At 45.5% G+C, this 18,402-nt stretch overlaps 1 protein-coding gene across 6 annotated transcripts; it reads right to left on the bottom strand.

Annotated features, from left to right (window-relative positions):
• GTF3C6 (general transcription factor IIIC subunit 6) lies at nucleotides 1-8,036 on the bottom strand. Of its 6 annotated transcripts, none has more exons than XM_068160542.1 (7): nucleotides 7,860-8,036; nucleotides 5,874-5,954; nucleotides 4,295-4,358; nucleotides 3,443-3,487; nucleotides 3,194-3,307; nucleotides 1,730-1,872; nucleotides 1-128 (listed from the first exon to the last, which is right to left on the bottom strand). In XM_068160542.1, the coding sequence occupies exons 1-7, from the start codon at nucleotides 7,938-7,940 to the stop codon at nucleotides 96-98; spliced, it is 561 nt and encodes a 186-aa protein (XP_068016643.1). In that variant the 5' UTR covers nucleotides 7,941-8,036; the 3' UTR covers nucleotides 1-95. The 6 variants fall into 6 exon arrangements, with proteins under 6 accessions (XP_068016643.1, XP_068016644.1, XP_068016642.1 ...); XM_068160543.1 differs by lacking the exon at nucleotides 1-128 and adding an exon at nucleotides 149-184; XM_068160541.1 differs by lacking the exon at nucleotides 1-128 and adding an exon at nucleotides 201-1,028.
• Between the last annotated feature and the right edge of the window lie 10,366 nt (nucleotides 8,037-18,402).

The raw sequence follows: 18,402 nt of genomic DNA, 5'->3' as shown, positions 1-18,402 counted from the left end.
GGCGGCCCGCAACCGGCCATCTGCTGGGGGGTTCCTCCGCTGCCGAGGGCGCTCGTTTCGGTCTCTCAGCCCGGCGCTGCCCGCTCCTCTGCCGTCTAAACCTCCTTCTTCCCGTTCTGGCCGTGCTCCTGCGCCGTTAGTGAGAGCTGCCTGCGGCTCTCCCCTACTCGAACGAGGGTCGCCGCTAAGCCGCGGGCGCGAATGGATGAACAGCCCAGTGAGCACGGCGGGTACGCAGCTGTACGTGACTGCAGCGGTTGCTTATCGATCTGTCTGACCTTTCGCTTACCCTCCTTTGAGCTCTGCGTTGGGAACCACAGTAAAGTTTAACCCCAAATTTCCCTTACGGTTTGCTTATTTGGAAAGATCGATGTGGCTATTCCGGAGTGGGGAACGGACCCTATACACAATGGAAACCAAATTCCCGGGACACTTCCGCCTAAAATCCCTGAGGTGGCAGCACTCTGGCTCTCTGCACCAAGCAAACCGAATTCGAAAGCCGCTTTTAAGTTAAATCTAGGGGGAAGACTCCGTGGTCTCCCTGAAACCCAAAGCACAGACCCAACACAGGCTGAAGTCACAGAGAATATACCTCCTCTTCCTCACCACCTCCTTCCCCCAGCATTCAAGCTGCCTCTACCCAGAAAAAGTGAACAGTGGAATTGACAGTTTGAAGTTGTTGGGAGTTTGATGCCTTATCTTCACTGATCCTGTGCTGTGAACAACGCTGGTGGTGAACATCTCTAATCACGACTCATCAAAGTATTAACATAATTATGCTGGAACTAAGTAGGTGTTCCCAGCATTGTTGCAACTAAACCCATTTTGAGGGAGGCAGAGAAAGGTCAGAAGGAAGAAAAGGTATAAAAAATGCTCTGCTTTTAAAAACACACTCATGAATGCAACCCCCACTCAACGTTTATATGAAACACTCTGTGATGAGATAAATGATGCAACAGTATCAACCTACATACTAGCTAGGGGCCACATGGACCACTTTGGGAACCACTGAAGCTTGGGGACAGGATCTTAAATATAAAAACCCAGGAAAATGCCAGGGGAGACCAGAGCCAAGGAGTTACCAAGGAAGGGAAAAGAAGGAAGGAAAGAAGAGGGAAAAATGAAGAGACAAAAAGAGAAGTTATACAGTTACTCGAATTTTGTTCCTTCCATAACTGCAGTGCAAGAACAGGAGTAGTGTACAGCTGAATGGGACACAGGGGAAGCTGTGCTTAAAAAATTCAGGACTTTATTTTATACATTTTCCCCCTCCCCCTTCTTTTTACAAAACGTTCCAGAATGTACATCAGCATTTTTTCTAGAGTAGGGTTTGTTTTTCAAATGGTGTAACCATCTCCTCTCCTTGAGTTTTGAGGTAGAGACACAAACATTTCCAATCAGCACTTTAAGGAAACACTTAAGCCCTCCCTACTATAAGCCAAACATAAAAGCAATGCACAAGAACATAATGTCCATTATTTGAACTATTAACTCCTCAGAACAACTGGAAATCATGTCCTATAAAATCTGGCCCATTAACTCCATGAAAAGCATCCTCAGAAGGTCAGAGCTGACATCATGGAGGGGCACTGTCTAAGGCAACACTTGCAGAAGGAGAATCCTCTGCCCCAGAAGCAGGGCTGTCAGGCAGAGGAACAGAGGCATCAATTTCCAAGCTATGCTGCTTCCCCAGGTCACAATTCATGTCAGAATTTCCTCCACCACTCACCTCTCCTTCTGACTCTTCAGCCATTTTGTCTTGGGCCTGAGCTGACTCCTCAGAATCTTCCTTTTCACGCAAAAAGTTGCAAATCGTATTGAGCCGGCTGTGGGAAAAATTTCTGTCCTTGATCTGTAACCACTCCACTCCACCTGATGCAAAGAAGGAAAATCCATATTGGTGGCAACAGGAGTTAAGAGTTAACAGCAGCTTTTTCTCACTTTAAGTTCAGTGCTATCAAAACATGTCAACAAAAAAAATCACTCAGGACAGAAAGATGTCTGCCAACTAGCAGAAGTCAAGAGCAAGTGAAGATGGTAGTGATAGGACTAGGTAGAAGATGGTAGTGATAGGACTAGGGGGAATGGAATGAAGCTGGAGGTGGGGAGATTCAGGCTGGATGTGAGGAGGAAGTTCTTCCCCATGAGAGTGGTGAAACCCTGGAATGGGTTGTCCAGGGAGGTGGTCGAGGCCCCGTCCCTGGAGGTATTTAAGCCCAGGCTGGATGAGGCTCTGGCCAGGCTGATCTAGCGTGGGATGTCCCTGCCCATGGCAGGGGGGTTGGATCCATGTGGTCCCTTCCAACCCTGACTGATACTATGATACTATGATACTGTGGCAGAGCCTTTATGGACTGAAGACACAGCAATCCACATGAAAACTCTTGGCAGGATAGTAATGAGCTGCTGTCACTGCTGATAACCAAAAGAAAGGATTGCACATCTAGATGTCATCCTCCTCTTCCTTTCCACATACCCAATTACTACTGTCCATAGAAATACTAACACAGGACTAAACCACCTTTGGTCCGGTCTAATGCAGCCCTTAGGCTCTTAAAATATCTTAAATATAATTCAAAATGCTGAGAAAGTATTTTACAAATGCAACAAAGAGAATGTCTGTTCACCCAAAGCTGGCAATATGATAGGGAATGGCATCAGAGACAGTGTAAGAATTCTGTAAGTGGAATTAGTTTACAGTCAACCCTAAAGTCAACAAAAGCAATTCTGCTGCAGTGAATACAACATGAAACTACTGACTGAGAAGAATGTAGATTTCCAACCATTACAGAGACTCAAGAGTCACCAGAAAAACTGATTGAAGTTGAAAAATACACATATATTATATTAAAAAAAAAAAAAGATCAGTGAAGAACTACTACAGAGAACCTCTGATTTCAAATCTAGTGCCCAGACCTTTGGATGACATAAAAACACATCAGGGAACAGCAGCACCTTTGCTCTGCTCGCTCCTCTTCAGGAGTCTCCTATTAGCCACTTCTGGAGGCAGCACTTTTGAGAGGGAATCTCTCCCTTTGATTTTTGTGTGGTTTGGTTTGTATTTATATATACACATTTATTGCCTAAAGCTCCACTAACTTCCTGCATGCTCTTGAATCAAACACTTGGTCAAGGCTGACACTCCTGAACATCATCCCTCCACGTCCCCATGCATAAGAGCAGAGGCACTGACCAACATTCTCTTCTCCTTCCTTCTTTTCTGTCAGAAGTGTCCGTGTCATGCTTAACTTCTTCATTGTGTGGCACTTGTATTTCAGGTGTACTTTTTCGTTGCCTTCTGCATCTGCTATGAAAAGAGGAGAAAAAAAAACAATACCCAAACCCCAATGGTTATAGTGAATGCCACTATCAGCTGAAAACAACAGAAGTATTTTTAACCTCCCCAGGCTACCACAAGGAATAGACATCAAATCACAATTACCATGCTCTGTGTTCTCTTCAAAAACCACACAGGTTCCCAAGGTATCTATGGAAAACAAAGTGACAAAGTCTTAGGAGACTAATTTCTATCAGCTGCAGACACTGCACCCACTCACAGTCTCAAGCTGTGCCAGGGGAGGTTTAGGCTGGATGTTAGGAGGAAGCTCTTCACAGAAAGAGAGACTGGCCATTGGAATGTGCTGCCCAGGGAGGTGGTGCAGTCACCATCACTGGAGGTGTTTAGGAAGAGACTGGATGGGGCACTTGGTGTCATGGATTAGTTGATCAGATGGTGTTGGGTGATAGGTTGGACTCAATAATCTCAAAGGTCTCTTCCAACCTGGTTAATTCTGTTCTATTCACTGTCACAGCCCTGAGACTGCTCTGACTTCCAGTCCCTTGCAAAAGGGTAACCACTCATGAGCCAACAGGAGCACCACAGCCACTGAATGTCACTACAAGGGAGGATTCCAGGTAATTTTCTTCCAGACCAACGTTGTCACCATAAGGCAAATAGGAGAAGTCTGGATTGCATGTGTCAGTCCTGCTTATACAGCAGATAGCAAGCACTTACTTTAAGGTATTTTATGTCTCACATTTTTCCCTACAGAAATACTAACTGGTGCACCCTGGAGCCAGCTTCCAGGTGTAATTCCCAGTAAGGAATATGGATGCATGGCTGATTTAGCAGTGAACTCAGACTGTTGCTCTATACAGTCTTACACAAACAGCCCTCAGAACTTCAGCACCTCTCAGGATCATGTTCTCCATCCACAGCACAATTAACTGACATCGAGAAAGTTCTTTGGATAGCATGAAAAAGGAGAGATTGTATCCATATCACTTTTCCTACCTTCATATTCTCCTGCAAACACATATCTGTCCACTTGTAAAATGGGCCTCTCTGTCTCTATTCCCTATGAAAAGAGGGACAAAATGGCACAGGTGTCAGGTCCCTGTTAGCCCAGGCAAATTTCTTGCTGTGAGATTAAAGAAGACAGAAAAACAGGAACAAACAGAATCATCTGAGATCAGCAAGATTTAAGCTGTGGGATTCTCCTGCTGCTGCATAAGTTGACAACACCCACAGCATTAAGTCAATACACAGAACATTTCTTGGTTGAGTTTTTTTTACAACAGGAAATGAATTAAAAAATGAACACATCAATACTAGGTAACAACATTAAGGAGTTCAGTATTAAAACCTTTTATTTCTTTGACTAATTTGCATTCCTTTCTGGACTATGCAGAAATGCAGACTGGCTTCCCCTTATGTGACCAGCATCACAGAAAACTTGCTGAACAGACTAAAGCAAAGCAGAAAATCTTTTACAGGAGTTTTAACAGCAGTTGCCCATTATAAAAAATCTCAAGGAGTGTTTACTCTGTGGAGTGAGTGCAGGTAGTTTTGGATATGAGTAGGATAGAGATACTTTCTAATAACATTAGAAGACAATCTCAAAGCACAACATTTAAAATAATCCCATCCACGTAACTGAAGAATGCACAGCCACTCATCCACCTATAATGAACCAGCTAGGTAATACAGTTCAAGTGATTTGGGTCAGATCCAGAAAGCAAATCTGCTTATAAAAGCACATCCATCATCCAGTGATGATTTATGAATTGTGATTATATTTCTACCTTTGAGATTTTCAAAGCTGACTTTACCACTTCCCATATATTCTGATCAGTGGCACACTCTGAGAGAGTCTCTTCCATCTTTTCAGTCTATAATAAGGATCTACTTTCAGGAAGTGTTTGCAAATCAATAGTACTTGTACTATATATATATATATAGATAGATAGATATATATAATATATATACACAGCTTTCAGAGACCACGTAGGTTTTGAAGGGCAAATAATATTTGTCCCATACTAAGAATGTGATTAACCAGCTCAAAAAAGGAAGAAGACAGCTAAGCCAGAGTCTTACAATGAAAAAACACAACATCCAAAACTGTTTACCAAATGCCCAGTCCCACTTATCCTTTACAACACCTGAACTTGCCAGGCAGTATCTGTAAAATAAACCAAACCCCACTGTAAATGTGGTCTAGCTCAGAAAGACTGTGGGTTTGCCAGTCACCTGAAGTTCCCTGAAGAAGTGTGGTTCAGTGTTTTTTTTTTCAAATGGGTAAAATCCATAGTTTAAAGAACTTTGAGCTTGAAATCAAAGGGGATAATTGGTCTTGGTTTATCAATCCTCCAGAAAATCCCTCCTCCCATTTACACAATACTATATTCAAAGACCATATGCCATTCCTGAAACAGAGAAAGCCTGTGACATCCAGCCAAATATGACCAAGGCAGTGAACATAACTATTTGATCAAAGTGTTATTGCCTTTAAGGAATTTAGAAACAGCCTCATCCCCTTGCTCCCATCCATACTGACTTACCCCTTTCCTATTGTGCTGTAATCACTCACCAAAATCTTGCATTTGTTTTCACATTTTTCTAAGAAGTCTGAATCAATAATTCCTGAGAGTTCCACCATGACCAGTTGCTCCTACAAGGCAAGTGTATAATGTGCACAATGTAATTGATATAGCTGAACTGGGGGGGGGGGGGGAATATAATAGAAAAGCAATTCCATACAATTTGAAGTGAAGAAAATACAAAACCAAAACAAAACAGCCACCTTGGAAAACCTTTTGTTCAAGGACAATAAGAGTTTTCATGAATCCTCAACTATTAGGCTTCCATGAGTACAGGTAACAATAAAAGCATAATAGTTTGCATTTTCAGATGGTAGGAAGCAACTGAAACTAAGAGTGCTTTCTGACACCGTTGGCCAGAAAACCTGAAGCAGAATAGCCAAACCAATACAGCCTTCAGGAGTCATTTGCAGCCCACAAATCCAGTCATATCCTTGGCTGCACCGAGCAGATTGAGCGAGGTGATTCTCCCACTCTCTTGAGATCCTACATGCAGTATTGTGCTCAGCTACAGGGCCCTCAGCATAACACACAGAACTGCTTGAGCAAGTCCAGAGGAGTGCCCTGAAGATGGGCAGGAGCGCCCTGAAGATGAGCAGGAGCACCCTGAAGATGGGCAGGAGCGCCCTGAAGATGAGCAGGAGCGCCCTGAAGATGAGCAGGAGCGCCCTGAAGATGAGCAGGAGCGCCCTGAAGATGGGCAGGAGCGCCCTGAAGATGGGCAGGAGCGCCCTGAAGATGGGCAGGAGCGCCCTGAAGATGGGCAGGAGCGCCCTGAAGATGGGCAGGAGCGCCCTGAAGATGGGCAGGAGCGCCCTGAAGATGGGCAGGAGCGCCCTGAAGATGGGCAGGAGCGCCCTGAAGATGAGCAGGAGCGCCCTGAAGATGAGCAGGAGCGCCCTGAAGATGAGCAGGAGCGCCCTGAAGATGGGCAGGAGCGCCCTGAAGATGAGCAGGAGCACCCTGAAGATGGGCAGGAGCGCCCTGAAGATGAGCAGGAGCGCCTCCTCTACAAGGCCAGGCTGAAAAAGCTGGAGTTGTTGAGCCTGCAGAAGTCTCTGGGGAAAACCTTTTTGCACCCTTCCAGCACCTGAAAGAGGCTTTTACAGACATGAAGTGATAGGACATGGGGTAATGGTTTTAAACTGAAAAGAGGGTAGATTTAGAGTAGGTGTAAGGAAGAAGCTCTTCACTGTGAGGGTGGTGAGACACTGGCACAAGGTGCCCAGAGAGATGGATGTGCCATCCCTGGAAGTGCTTGGACAGTGCTTGGAGGAACCCGATGCAGGTGTCCTTGCCTCTAGCAGCAGGGTTGGAACTGCAAGATCTTTAAGGTCCCTTCCCACCCAGCCCACTCTCTGATTCCGTAACTCAGCGGCTGTGAGGGCAGGGAAATCCCGCAGGCCCAGGGAAGAGTGCTTGCTCTCTGCCCGACCCCAGCGGGGTGGAAGAATCACAATGGCTGGAACAAGTCCTTAAGACCATCAAGTCGGACCGTCAGCTACCCTAGCAGGGCCACGTTTCAAGCGAAACAGTTCAAAGGTTCCGCGGTGCCAGGCTGGCCGCCGCGCCCGGCTCTGCCCAGGCCTCCGGCCGGCCCCCAGCGCCCTCCCCGCCGCGGCGGCACGGCACGGCACGGCACGGGCAGCGGGGGTCGGCGGAGCTCGGAAGAGATCTTGCAGAGATACGGGGGGAGGAGAAACGCCAGCCCTCCCTTCACCGGGGTCCTGGCGCAGGTTCTCGGCCTCGGCGGCCCACAGGAAGGCAGAGACAAGGCCCTCAGCTGCCCGCGCTTGGCAGCCGCTTCCGGCCCGCTCCGCACGGGCGGGAGAAGAGGGGGGCCGGGCCGGGCCGGGCTTACAGGCGAGACACACCCCGAGGGGGACCGGCTCGGCCAGGCCGCGTCCCTTCCCCTCACGCTGCTGACAAAAAGGGGAACTCCAGGGTAGCGCGGCCCAGTGCCAGCATCGACCAACCTCCACTTCGTCTTCTTCCGTTCCATCTTCCTTCTCGCCCCCCTCGGTGGGCCGCGCTGCCGCCGCCGCCGCCGCCGCCATGTCGCCCCACTTCCCGCCCCCTCGCCTCAGCACGGACTACCTGTGCCCGCCGCCGCCATCTTAGGAGGCGACCGCTGCCTCCCCGCGGCGGCAGGAAACGGCGCCAAGGGCCGCCGCCAGCAGAGGGCGCGTGTGAGGCGCGGACCTGCGGCACCGTTAAGCGGTGGGACTTGGGCAGTGCCCAGGCAGCCCCGGGTGGGTGCCGGAGTCGGGAAGGAAGGCGAAGCCCGGGTAGGGAGCAGCACAAGGTGGCAGTGCGTGTCGAGGGTAAGCCCTGGCAGGGTTGTGGGAGCCGGAGGGAACGGCACTGGGGGAAGAGAGAAGCGTTTCAGAGAGAGGAAGCTCCCCGGCGCGCGTAGCGGCTCCGTTAGAAAACAGCTTCAAGGCCTTCGAGCGGGTTTCGTGTTCCTGCCCGCACGTTGTGAGCTGTGCCCTACCCCACTGCCCTCCCGCCGGCGCCGCCAGGGCCCGAGTTTCCCACACCACCTGCGGGAGGCTTCCCCAGCGCTTAGCCAGGGGGAGGTCAGAGTTGCTCCTCCCTCCCTCCTTTGCCGGGTTCACCAAGGCGCATCATCCCTCCAGATACGAGCATTTAGCCAGGGAGAGGTCAGAGTTGCTCCTCCCTCTGCTAGGTTCACCAAGGCGCATCATCCCTCCAGACACCAGCGCTTAGCCAGGGGGAGGTCAGAGTTGCTCCTCCCTCTGCCAGGTTCACCAAGGCGCATCATCCCTCCAGACACCAGCGCTTAGCCAGGGAGAGGTCAGAGTTGCTCCTCCCTCCCTCCTTTGCCGGGTTCACCAAGGCGCATCATCCCTCCAGACACCAGCGCTTAGCCAGGGGAGGTCAGAGTTGCTCCTCCCTCCTTTGCCAGGTTCACCAAGGCGCATCATCCCTCCAGACACCAGCGCTTAGCCAGGGGGAGGTGAGAGTTGCTCCTCCCTCCTTTGCCAGGTTCACCAAGGCGCATCATCCCTCCCCGACAGTACCCTGGTTTCCCAGTTGCTCCCAGTGTCCTGTCTCTGCACCTGTGCCACCCAGCTCCCTCCTGGCGTGCTAGCCTGATGTGCACCACTGCGGATTAAGTCTTGCCGGAGCCGCCTGGGGTGAAAGGAAGGGAAACGTTTTGCTTTGTGCAAGGCTAAGCTGTATTTGCTGTTTTCATGTCCTTTGCCTGGTGCGTTCTGGTTGCCTTGTCAGATTCGAACACACTCCTGTCTGATTTCCGTTTGACAAGGATTGCGGAGGTAACATGTTAATTTATCTCTTTTTAAGGGCAGGACCTTGCACTCCGTGAGACTTCTCAGTTTCACACTCGTGTTTGCAATACCATTCTCCCTCGTTTTCCTTCCGATATGCTTCAGACTTTGTACCACAACATTCTTCCTGCTCGTCGTGTCCGAGTCATTAATTAAAACGTTAAATTAAAACTGATCCCAAGGGAACTGTGGAAGTTCTTCCAACCTCTACTTAACCCCTGTAAAATAAACATAAATGTCAGCATATCACCATATCGGGTGTTTATTAGTGTCCAGATTTATGTGACCTAATGCATTGTCCTTTTCCTAGTAAAAAAAATCACTGAACTTGAACTTCAGGAGGACTTTTCCCTGGGAGCCCCTGCATTAGGCTTCAGCTCATTTTCTGTTAAGCTTCATGGTTTTAATTATTCTTTTCTTGGAGCTTTGTTTAGAACATCATGCTCTGCTGTGGCAAGAGCAGCCTATACACTTGGATCGGTCCTAAGGACAGACAAAGATGCTTGGAGCACATCAACCTTTTCATTAGGCAAACTGCAAAGGCTTGAATTTAGACCTTAGTTGGGGGAGGTGATAGCTGTGAAACAGATGTTTGGTGTTAATTATCAGACATGTAGAAATAATGGTTTTGTTATTTGCTGGGAGTGGGCTGCTTTACTTAAGGGCTTTAGAAGAGAACAAAAATCAGTTTTTGTGTATCTGATTTTTATGTTCTGCCACTAGAAGGAGATAGATAACGAAAATTTTGCTTAGATAGCGTGTTCAACTTTCCTGATAGAGGTTGGCAATGAGCTTTGAACTTTAAAAGCTGTGTGTGAATGTTGGTAACTTCAGTTCATCTTATAAGGTTATGAATACATGTGTCTTCAACCAGTCTTTCAATAGTTCTTGCCTCCTGGTGTCTATTTATTAAATCCCTGCATTGGGCAACTACATTTTTGCACCAGGTCTTCCTTTCTTTGGATACTTTTTGTCTTCTTGTAAAAAATTCCTGCCTGCAAAAGCAGAGCAAACTCTCTATTCTGAATGTACATTTTAAATTGTCAGACCTGACAGTGCCTATGTTACATTCACATCTTCATTCACTTTCTATAGATGGGAGGAGGTTAAGTGACTGCCCTAGCACTACAGAAAACCCTTACAAGAACATAAATGTGTGCCAGATCAGCCTGTGTAAATCACAGACTGGCATGGACTGCTGATGAAGGGACCAGGACATTTGTTTGCTTTTATATGAGGCCAAGTGTCATTTAGTAGCTGGGGTCACCTCAGTCTCCTGGGTTATCCTGAATCAGGGTGTGCAGGTGGATGGTGGGAAAGTGTTGGAGCACTAGTGCCAAGTGTATTTTGAGACTACCTCATCCTCAGGCTAAATATGCCACAGGCATTACTGCTTTGCCTTGGTCTTGCATTTCCTGGCAAGAGTATTTCTACAACTTACCTCTTGAAAGAGACTCCCTTCAGTCTGCCAGGGAGATTGAGCTACTTGATGAGATAAATATAGAAATGTGTGTTTTGAGGAGCCAGGTTTTGCATGTCTGAGGCCTCAGCTTACAATCCTGTCGGTGCTTGAACAGATATGTGTGCGTGCACGCTGCCAGGGGCAAATACCTAGGTGGCACTTAGGTTAGTTTGAGTTCAATGACAACCAAACGGTAGTTTTAAAAGAAGTGGCAGGGTTTGAGATCTACATCCGTGATTGGTATGCACTCATTTCAGTGGGCTCACTTGCCATGTAGACATGCTAATGCATCTGCAATTTTGGGCCCTGTAGTCTTCAGATTTTAGTTGTGGAAGTTCCTAGATTAAAGGCTTGGACTAGCTTAGCAAACTGAGCAAAGAAACATTATTGCAGTTCAGGTACATTACAGGAAATTGGAGAAAGTTCACTGAAACACATAATGAATAAACACTGTCTTTCTACTTTGTCTCATTCTTTCCATTTTCTTTTGATTTTTATCTTCAAGCTTGGAATTCCTTCTCAATCCTTTTGCAGAAGGTAATTGCCCTTTCCCATTTCCTCCTGAACATTTACTCTCCGTGTGAGGCCCTGGTACTCTGCTAACTGAAAGGTTAAATCTTTTGTGAAAACACAGGGCAAGGCATTGGGTTTTAGATTTGTCTGTTGAGACTGTGAGTGCCTCAGCTTGAAAACTTTAAGTATTATATAGTGAAACCCCACAGAATTTAGTATGTAAAAGGCGATTGTGTGTGCATGTGGACACACCAGACATGGCCTGGATAGCTGTGCTGTTTGCTGAATTGACTGCCTCAGGAGAAGGCTGTTGTAGTTTCTGGGCTGATTTAAATTGGAAGCATAACTAAAATTGGTGATGTGACAAAAGGTGATTGAAAGAAGCTCTTCAGTGAAATGTTACCATGGGAAATGGCTAAATGCAACCAATAGTGTTGCAAGGTGCACAGAGATGCAGAAGCAAGCTTGAATGAAAGCTTGTGTATCTCAGGCTCCCAACTTGTGTTTCTGAACAGATATTATTAAATTGTTCCCCCTGCAGACCCTTTGGGTTGTTTTTTTTCAGACCCATCATGCTCTGTACCTCAGCAGCTGAGGTAGTGGATTTTGCTGTGCAGTTCTTTGTCTTACTGGACTCGATGGCTTTGAGCTGAAGTTGGTGTGCTCAGCTGGAAAGGGGTCTCTTCTGGGCCCAGCTCTTTTGTGCTACCTCATGAAGAGGCTCGCTTTGTTTTCCCGTCGTTTGCTCAGGGATAAAGAGCGTAGCTGTTAAATGTAACAAACGCTGCCTCTTGCACGCAGCAGGCTGAAAGCTTCAACTCCTCCTTCCTTCCAGCGAGGAGCTGCCTCCTGCCAGTATTATGTCCTGGAGCACACGAGGGGAAGAGCAGTGGGAGCATCCTCAGGGAACTCGGTGCGGGACAGTGGTGTGGCAGAGCTGAGAACTGCTTCAGTGGCCCGCACCGAGCAACTGGGATCCCCCCTGGTAAAACTCAGCAGGTGACAATCTCCTGAAGCAGACAGTAACAAATAGGCAGTAAACTGTGTTGCTTGTTACCCAGCCAAATGAGAAGATGTCTATCTATAGAATTCATCTGCTAATTTATGAGATGTTCATGTTTGGAATCTTCTGCATGAGCCCGTGTGATTTGGCATTAGTTGTTTGAGATACCAAGAGGTAAATTCTTACTCCTGCTGGGCTGAAAGCTGTTGAATGCCCTTGACTTCAAAGGTCACTGGGAATACCCATTACTTTCCAGGGCCAAGCTCTAACTCAGTTTCATCTAGCCTGTCTGTAGTTGTTTAAAGCAAACTGATACAAAAGGCACTTGGGTTTGGTTTTTCCCCCCCTTCCAGTTATGTGAAACCAGGAGGTTATTTGTGTTTCATATTTATTTACTGATTTTGATCAATGCTCCCAGGGCTTACTTTAATAAAGTGAAATATTTTGAATTGTGTTTTCTTTTCCTTGTGCATGAACACCACTTTGCTTGTTATTGAAGTGCTGTTGAAAGCAGGTTTTTTCACACACCTCAAGAACTGCTATGTACAGGAAATAAAACATCCTTATTACTCAACCTGCATGAGAATTCAGGCTTCTACTGAAGTGTAACTTTGCAGCAATTTGGAATTCCAGGTACTTCAGTGCCTTGTTTGTAGGTATTACATACACCCAGTATAAAATGTAGAATCATATTGCTGAGTCCCAAGGGTAAATGCCCTAGGAATTTGTTTTCCTTTAGGTTCTACTAGTACAAGGTGTTAGAATGTTGCTTTTTCAATGTTAGTTCATACTGTGTGGGTGAAATCATCAACACATTGTGTTACCTTCAAAGAACTAACAAAAATGAGGTAGGGAGTAGTGAAGGGTAGTTGAACAAACAGCTTTGTTTCCAGTATGGTTTGTATTATGCGATTAAAGTCCAATTCTTTAGAGAACCAATTCTTTAAAGCAGCTTTTGTTCCAGCACAGAAGGCCCAGGGTCATTGGGGGGTGTATCTGCATGGATGGCTGCAGATGGTGACAGGTTAACACTACCTGTACCCTGAAGCAGCCAGCTGGGAGCCAGCTCCCACTTAGCAGCTGTGTCGCTGAGGCTGTGCTAGCAAGGCTGGCTGCAAGGTGGGAGCTATGAGCCTGGCTCAGATCTGTGCTCCTGTGGCCACATGACTTCTGGAAAGAAGCTGGCCTTATGTCCAGCTGGCTCAGAGCCTGAAGGGCAAAAGACTGTAAGCTAGTCAGAAATGTAGGTCAGGAGATGAAGTTTGAGAGAATTTACCTAAATTTTTATAACTGCTGTCATGAGATTTTTGCCCTTAAAATAAATACATGCTGAAAATTGCCTTATTTAGTTTACAGTCAGCTCAGGGTATTTCCAGTATCTAAGAATGGAGACCTTTGAGTTCTAACCCATAACAGATTCTTGGCTTAAAGAGTAATTTTGGTTTGTTTTTTTTTTTGTTTCTCCCTAGAAAAGCAGATGAACAATCTTTTAGAAAACCCAAAGGTCTCTCAGCCTTAGGGCCTGAAATCCTTACCCTCACTTATTACTCACATCTGCAAGGAAGCATAGCTGCTTTCCCCCAGCAAGCCATCGAGAGGGGGAAGACAGGAGTGTCAGCTCCATTTCCAAATGGGACCTAGGCAGCTCTGGAGGGAATTACCAGCTGCCTGCAATGCCTCAGTGGTACTCACTTGCTGTTGGTTCTAGTTGGGGGTTTTTTGTGGGTTTTTTTCATTCTGCAGAGATCTGCTCTGGGAAGTTTCTATCCTGTGGGTCTCAGAGCAGTGGATGCATTTGAGCCACTCACTACAAGTCAATAATGAAAATATACTTTCTCAAACTAAAGTATTCAGTATCACTAAGGTTGGAAGAGAAATGGAGAATATTGAATTCTTGGCCTTGATAGCTCTCTCTTTATTTGCTCTCCTGGAGATTCTGAAGGGATGTTGTTTACACTTAGGATCATCTTTTACAGTTGGCAGCAATGCATGTTATACCCTCCACACAATTAACTGGGGGCTTGCTTCTTTCCCTCCTTGCAGGCATGTATTTGTACTAGATCCCCAGGAAGGCTCCTAGTAACCTATTTTATAACTAGTTTAATAACTTTTTATTGCAGTTCTTGCATTCTAAGCAGTTTGTACTGAATAAAATAGTATTCACTGAGTGCTGACTGATGCTGAAGTACATTCATCTGAACATGTGGTACATGAGTTTAAGAAGTTTGCTGTTAAGCACTGCTTTGCCTGACAGGGCCTTCACTCTGTGAGCAACAGAATTAAAGGAGATGAGACAAGAGGCCTATATACTGTCACAGCTGTATTTTGATCTGGTATCACTGCTTAAACACATACTGCTTAAAAACTCCTTGAAGTACTGAACATGGCACTCCAAATGTCAGTCTTGAACATCTTAGCTGTAATGTCCACCATTATTATCTATCATGGGCTCAGGATTTCCCCTGCAAAGAGATTTCTGTTGTAATAAAGAGAGGTTTGTGTTAGCATTTAGGTACACATGTTCTTTAAAACCAAAACCAAACAACAAAACCACCCAACCAAAACCACCACACAAACCACCAGGTGCCAGTTTTAAGATGCCAAAATAGTTTTGAAGAAGACATGTTTTAAAAGACATGGTAAAGCCCAAGAGGTCCTGTCTTTAAGGAATGGTTAGGTAATGTAGTACACTTGTACGGTGCATGGAAGTATGCCCAGTCACTTAGAAGCAGAAAAGTTTATACCATTGAATAAGGTAGAGCATCACCTTAAGACTTACTCTCCCTTATATTTAGTGTATTAACACACAAAGTGATGTGTCACTGGCACCAGCTCAGCTTCAAGCTCCTCCAGCCATCACTGCTCTGGAAACCAGAAAAAGCAAGGCAAAGCATTGCTAATACCCTTCTGTCATCTTTATTTTGGGAGCAATCCAGAGGGAGAGTGCGCTGCTACCAGTCCAGACTGACCAACAATCTTCTGAATTTCCCAAGGATTTGTATCCAATACTACATAAAAGTGTTGAGAGGCTTCTCTAACAAAGGAATCAAGCAGAGACCCACCTTGCCCAGAGCTCCCACTCTTTTTGCATTGCACCCAACTCCATAGTTCACAACAAGCTTGTAAGAGGCACATTCTGAGCCCCTGTGACTGGCTGTGTTACTTTGTTCCTATGCCTTTATTCCTATCCTAGTTGTTCTGATATGCACAGAGTCACACCAAGCAGCACCCTTCACTCACACCTTCCTGATTTCTGAACAGATTCAGGTGTGTGTTTATGTTAGACTTTGAGAACTCTTGACCTGGAGAGGCAGGGGTTGTAATTATACATGGGTTAGCCAGAACAACAACATGCTTTGCTTAAAAATACTACTTCATTATATGCTAGAGAAACATGCTAGTATGTTTGTGTTGTATGTGTGCTTTCCTGCCTTTGCTTGACTGAGACTTCTAGGATCAGGAACCAAATGTGATCTATAAGTCAGTTTTCACACCAACATCCTAGAGTTGAGCTGTTACTATAAGAAACTGAGAAGTGCTCAATGTGTTGGCAGTTGTCCAAGTCGAGTCAGTAACTAGGATTAACAATTCTTTTGAACAGGGTTGGGGCAGTTTTATGAAGGGTGCATTAAAATGTGAGTTCTGTGTGCCTCCGCTGCCTTTTTCCCCTTAAAAAAGCACAGAGCTTTTCCCTGATCCATCAAACCTCCTGTTTGATGTAGTAACATGAGGAAGAGAAAATAACTAAGTTGTTAACTTTGTGTCTGCTGAGCCCTTCTGGGTGGTCTGCATAGTTCAGATGTTTCAGGGATGAAGTGTTTAAGAGATTACAATGTTAAGAAAGCAGGTAATCAGGAAACATATCTCCCTGTTATGTAGCAGCACAATAAATGGAGAGGTTGAAAGGCACAAACAGAAATTGTTCAGCTTTTTCATGTCAGGGTGCTTAAGAGAAAGCTGCAGAGAAACTTTTGTAACCAAGCTTAAACCTAGAATATTAAAGGCTATTAATTTAGTTGATTAGCTGCCTAAAGACAGTGAAAGCACAGCTGAACAAATACTAACATTAAGCTCAGTCAGAAAAGAGCAGACAATTACAACAATGGCTTTTTGTTTGTTTTATACCTGTCAGCTTCATGTGTGCTGCCCTTCAGCTGTAGGTAGTGTAGCTTCAGCAGATACACCCTGAAGCCTTTGGAGCTTTGTCTTGTGCTAATATGTGCCAGCTGTCATTACAGAGAATATATTTAACCTAGTGTGCTGTAATAGAAATGTGCAATTTTCTCTCTCTCTCTCCCCCCAGATTCCATTTCCCAAGTCTATATTTAAATCAGGAATTCCATCAATGCTTCATTTTCTGTCAGGTTTTCACTTTAGGTAAGATTTGATAATTAGGAGCTATGAAATGTTAGATCTTCAAATACACCCCACCACCACCCCCCAATTTCTGCACCATCTGAAGGTGTCTGTGAAATGCATGTCTGTAAGAATCCTTAGAACTGGCAAATGTGAGCTGAGAGAGATGGTGTGGAGAGTATCCCATCTATAGTTTAGCTAGTAATGGGATTTTAGGCAATACACAGCATATGAACAACACAAATCTTAACATCCAATCAAATTAGCATACAATAAGTATTCCATATGATACAGCCTTGGAGGATCTTAACTGCATTGGGAATGCTTCAATAGCCTAGTAAAAACACAGCCTTCCCTCCCCTCTAATGCAGCAGCACTACCTTTGCTTTAGAACAGCATCAAATGATGCATTCAGCCCCATAACCACCACAACATTCAGCTGTGTGCTCGGCTTTCTGTAGCTTTGTTGGTGCAGCATTTTAAACAGTAAAACAAGTACCAAGTCCTTATTTTGTCCATGAAGTAAGACAACTTCAGAGGCTGGAAATTAGACTGGTAGAGTCAGTTTTCCTTGCTGTGGTTACTCTGCAGGGGCACACACTGAGCTCCCTGCAGCTATAAAGCAGTGCTCCTACAGTGGTCCATTCACACAAGAATTTCCTTTTGATTGTGAAATAAGAACACAATCCCCTTTTAACTGCATAGAAAAGCCTCTTATCAGGGAGATAAAACATGCAATTGCTTAACTGTGCACTCTGTCACTAACTCACTGTAGGCAATATGCAGCCTACACCATAGAGCACACCACCAATGTGGAAAGATGCAGGACAAAAAACACACAAGCATAACTCAACCTGAAGTTAAAACATGTAATTGAAAGTCAAATGGAACAAAATTGTCAGGAAATGCCTGTCTCAGCAGCTTTCTAATGACAGTTCTCTCCCAAATGCTTGTCTGTAGGTACATTCAGAGCATGGCTCTGAAAGCGTTTGAAACTGGAGTATTTTAGTGTGCATTTAAGAACATGCAGATGATTCTCTGCATTCATTTGCATTTGAATCCTCTTTAACTCCATGTAGCACTCAGCAATTCCCTCAGCCCTTCATGAACTTTTCTACTTAATTGTCATTACTGTGGTGGCATGGAAGCTTAACAGGCCAGCACAATGACCCTGCTCTTTCTAGGCTTTGGTCACAGGCTGTGTTTCAGCATTCTAACAGGCTTCAGTTTATACATGAAGTACTTCCACAGTTTTGGCTGTACAGCTTGGGATAACTACATTTCTGGAGCACATCCTAAGTATTGGTTCCAAGCATTGTGCCTTTAGCTACTGGTGGCAATTGCTTTTAGGACTGTCACCGGGAAAGCCACAGTTTACACTGCACCAGTTGGGAAGCTTCAGCATTTCTCTGCCAAACACCCATTCCTACCCCACCAAAACAGTAGCCAGACTAATAGCCAGTACCTGCTCTGAGTCACCCTCCACTCAGATCTAAGTACCAGAGCAGATTCATTGTTTGGTGTTATGCAGGTATGGTTATGCTGCAGCTGTTCCTGCAGGACTGATCACATGGCATCATGGACATTTCAGTTATGATTGTTGCAGCAGCTTAGGACTGACATTCCTAGCCCCCAGCTTCTGGTCTGGTTTACTGTTGAGGCTGCAAACTTCATCTGTAACTCCCAAAGTCAGTCTAAGCTGAAGTAGCACAAATGTATGCCAGAGGTTGTTATTTAAGACTGGCAGAAGCAGAAGTTAATTCAGAAATACACTGAATGCTGAAGAAAAAAAGCAGACTAGATGAAACCAGTAAAGATCTAATCTTTGTGCATTAGTTTAGACAAACATTTTTAGCCTCAAAAGCAACATT

This window comes from Melanerpes formicivorus, unplaced genomic scaffold (genome assembly GCF_026170545.1).
Source record: "Melanerpes formicivorus ecotype bairdi unplaced genomic scaffold, bMelFor1.0.p_v2 SCAF_50, whole genome shotgun sequence".
Lineage (NCBI taxonomy): Eukaryota > Metazoa > Chordata > Aves > Piciformes > Picidae > Melanerpes > Melanerpes formicivorus.
The sequence above is the reverse complement of the archived record's forward strand: the minus strand, read 5'-3'. Positions and strand labels throughout refer to the sequence as shown.

Bases quoted from the DNA above. Each gene is read 5' to 3' on its own strand.
- GTF3C6 (XM_068160538.1), bottom strand. From the start codon at position 7,940: ATGGCGGCGGCGGCGGCGGCGGCAGCGCGGCCCACCGAGGGGGGCGAG. The intron at 5,955-7,859 runs GTTGGTCGATGC...CTTGCCTTGTAG, and splicing joins CGGAAGAAGACGAAGTGGAG to GAGCAACTGGTCATGGTGGA. The intron at 3,308-3,442 runs GTAATTGTGATT...CTCTTTTCATAG, and splicing joins TGAAGAGAACACAGAGCATG to CAGATGCAGAAGGCAACGAA.